Source organism: Henckelia pumila, chromosome 4 (assembly GCF_033568475.1).
Source record: "Henckelia pumila isolate YLH828 chromosome 4, ASM3356847v2, whole genome shotgun sequence".
In the NCBI taxonomy this organism is placed as follows: Eukaryota; Viridiplantae; Streptophyta; class Magnoliopsida; order Lamiales; family Gesneriaceae; genus Henckelia; species Henckelia pumila.
Genome location: NC_133123.1, coordinates 158,391,298 through 158,394,903, shown reverse-complemented (window position 1 = coordinate 158,394,903; position 3,606 = coordinate 158,391,298). Strand labels below are relative to the sequence as shown.

Below are 3,606 nucleotides of genomic sequence, written 5' to 3'. Positions count from 1 at the left end.
TTGGTAATAATTTTATATCACATACTCGATATCAAAGTAATTATCTCTCTCTAAAAAAAAAGTAATTATCTCGGTTGCTAAACTTTTCACACGCATACATATTAGTGTATATTAGTATGAATATAGGCATACATTTATGAGCACAATTTTACTCATCAAAGACCTATAAAGTTTGCCCCATAAACAAGTGCACGAAACAACATATCCCATGCAGAACAGCGCGCAGCAACAAAATGAATCAAGTCTTGTTCGAGGTCGATTTTCTTTCTATGTCGTCCAACTCGTAACTCAGAAAAACACCCGCCCGGTGAACCCCGGAATCGTCCTCCGGCTCTTCACCGGCCGAGTCTTTTACACCATTGCCGCAAAGAACAAACTTTCTACCAAAAAGTGTGAAGTATAACAAGTTGAGAACCGCTAGAGATGCAATGCAATAATAGTAGTACTCGAGCTTATTCTTGTTAAGGTCATTTCCCCCTAGCCATGGCCTGCCTCTGCTGTCTGTGACAGAATGTATCACATTCACGAGTAATGAACTTACATAGCTTGCAATCGACAGGCTAAGGAAAAAGATCGAACCCGCGACACTTCTCATGGTCTCCGGCATCTGCAAGGTGAAAAATTCCATTACTGCAACGGCCGCAAAGGCCTCGGTTAGGCCGGAAAGTATGAACTGAGGCATCAGTGCCGTTACATGTAGAGGCGAATCCAATGTGTTTTGTCTTAGAGCCAATACTTTTCGTTGTCTCTCGACGATTCCTGAGACGACCATGCACAGAATCGACATGATGATCCCGGTTATAATCCTCTGCTGCATTGTCATTCTCAAGTCAGTCTTCTTCAAGATTTTCTTGAACTTCTTGACATATATTTGCTCGTAGATGAAGATCCAAATGGAGAGCGCGATCATGGACGATATCCCCATCCAGGCCGGTGGGATCAAGAAGCTTTTCCCCAACGTTCTGTTCATCTGGATGGATTGCAGGATCCCAAATGTGCTCTGCTGATCCATCACCACGAAGCACCCGACCCCGGACACCCAGACGGGAGCGATCCCGAACAAGCACTTCAAGTTCTCGACTTGTTTCACACTGCACAGTTTCCAGACATTTTTAGGCTTATTACGTTCATCCACTTCACTTGGATCAGCTATCACTGCTGCCTTGTCCAGGAACTTGAATCTATCCGCCCTGATCGTTATAAGCGACTCCGGTTTGCCTTCCGATGAACCGTCATAGAACACTATCCCATCTCCCAATCTCAAGTCAATATTTCGTTTCCTATACGCCGCCACCATGACCCTAGCCATGTCCACAAAAACTGTCCCCTGTGGCGTCTTGTAAATGTAAGTGTGCGTTCCTACCAAGAAAATCGTGATGGAGACCGCGAGACATCCCGTGGGGATAGCATAGCCTATCATCCAGCTGACGTTCGTCTGGACGTAGATAACACACGTTAGAGCTATGATCAACGCGATCGTGAACGAAAAGTACCACCAGTTGAAGAAGCTCTCCAGCTGGGCTCGCCCCTTCTCTGTTTTTGTATCGAACTGATCCGCCCCAAAGGCGATGTTACACGGCCTGATCCCACCCGCGCCCAATGCCACCAGCCCCAGGCCGGCGAACAGGAAGGCAAGCTGCCATTGTTTGGGCTCAACGCATTGCGAATACTCCCCCTCGACGCATGGTGGTGGCCTGAGTTCAGATATTCCAGCAGTTATTGTAACAGCTCCCATTCCCTGTGACAAGGACTTCATACTATAAGCGTTCGTCACATTTTAATGGAAGTTAACATGTATTACGAAAGACCAAAATTTCACCACTCCATAGGAGTCTAAGGTAGTGTTTGGAAGAGCTTTTACGAATCACTTCTCAGCTTTTCTTTAAAAAAAATTCAAAAATTTTCCAGTCTCCCCCTTCAACCAACCCAAAAAATAACATCTATCCTAACATATGTTATGCCATTTATCTCCAAAAAACACCATGTTACATGTATCTTTTGCGCGATTTTGCATGAATTATGGCCAAAGAAACTCTAATTAATAATGAAAAGATCGATACCATACCAACAACGTGAAAATGGTGCCGAACAGGAGAGTAAGAAACCGCCCCAAATAAACGTCCGAAACAATGGCACCGGCTATCGACGACAAATTCGTCGAGCCAGACCATATCATCACGGTGTTCACCAAGAACACCCCGCTCAAATTGTACTTGGTACGTAGATACACCGTTATGTTGGCGACGAGGCTTATCGACGCCAACTTCTCGAAAGATTCATTTCCTTTTCAAGAATCCAATCAAGAAAATATACAAAAAAAAAAAAAAAAAACCATCAAAGATCATAATAAAACATCATACAAAATGTTAAAAAAATATGTACATAAAATCTAAATAATTTTATCTACCAAGAATGTATTTGATGGCTCTCCATCCACCACGCTTCTTGGATTTGGATTCGGGCGAAGAAGAAGGGGTCCTTCGGGTAGAGGGAGAATGGCTACCAATCTCCATTGCTCTCCCCTTTTTTCTTTTTCTTTTTTCCCTTCTTTTTTTTTTTCAAAATCTTTTCATTGCTTGTCGATTATTTGGCTGTGGAGAAGGAGAAAACAATACATATGACTTGTTAAATATTGCAAAGCTTGAAATTCGGAGAGTAGGTTGATGTTGCAGAGGTTTGTTAATTGCATGCCACACATCATGAGATGTCAATATTTGCGTGATTTCATCAATTTGACTAACATGAAAAAGGAAAGTATTAATTTAGTTGCCCAAAAAAAAAAAAAAACAGAAGTCTTTCCCAGACTATATTATATATGAATCCATAAATATATTGTAACATATTCTTCCACTCATATACATAAGATGATTCTATATTATTCTCATGCGACAGGTACGTGAGCGTTTGATTAGTGGCCAGGAGTTCGATATCGTCAATGAACACTGACCAAAATGGTTTGCAATCTATTGTGTTACGTGCGGATTTACGTGCCATTAAAAAAAAAAATGATTCTATATATCTTGTTTACTACAACACGTATATATAGTATAACTTCATTAGATATTGGTTAAAATGAACGTTTTCACAAAAATATATCGAGAGTAACACTTCAGTATCTAATTCTACTATAAAAATATGAATGTAGAGGTAAAGTTTTTGTATTGTGTATATACATGTTTACGCTTTTATTCTCTATTCCTTTCTTTTTTTGTATTGTGTATATACATGTTTACGCTTTTATTCTCTATTAATGAAATAATAATGAGGGTTATATATGTAAAATTACAAAAAAAAAAAGGAACAAAGATGAAAAATGCACAGGATAATTGAATGCGATAATTTCACATATAACTTCTATTTTAATTGACTCTAGTTAATTCTATAACCTCAATTTAGTTCTATCATACTATTAATTATGTCAAATATTTGTCATACATAAAATTTATATGTTCTTCCACTTTACTTCCTTCATACTATTAATTGTGTCAAATTTTCATACATACATTTTATATGTTATTATATAATTTTTTTTTCATTTCGTCCATGTATTTACAATATTTCAATATAAATTTTGTAAGAATATATTCATATTATTCAACCAATGAA

General features: G+C 38.8%; 1 protein-coding gene across 1 annotated transcript; it reads right to left on the bottom strand.

Annotated features, from left to right (window-relative positions):
• LOC140866876 (protein NRT1/ PTR FAMILY 2.8) lies at positions 1 to 2,564 on the bottom strand. The gene is made up of 3 exons (XM_073271937.1): positions 2,408 to 2,564; positions 2,066 to 2,283; positions 1 to 1,738 (listed from the first exon to the last, which is right to left on the bottom strand). Exons 1-3 carry the CDS (start codon positions 2,511 to 2,513, stop codon positions 239 to 241), a joined length of 1,824 nt encoding a protein of 607 aa, XP_073128038.1. The 5' UTR covers positions 2,514 to 2,564; the 3' UTR covers positions 1 to 238.
• Between the last annotated feature and the right edge of the window lie 1,042 nt (positions 2,565 to 3,606).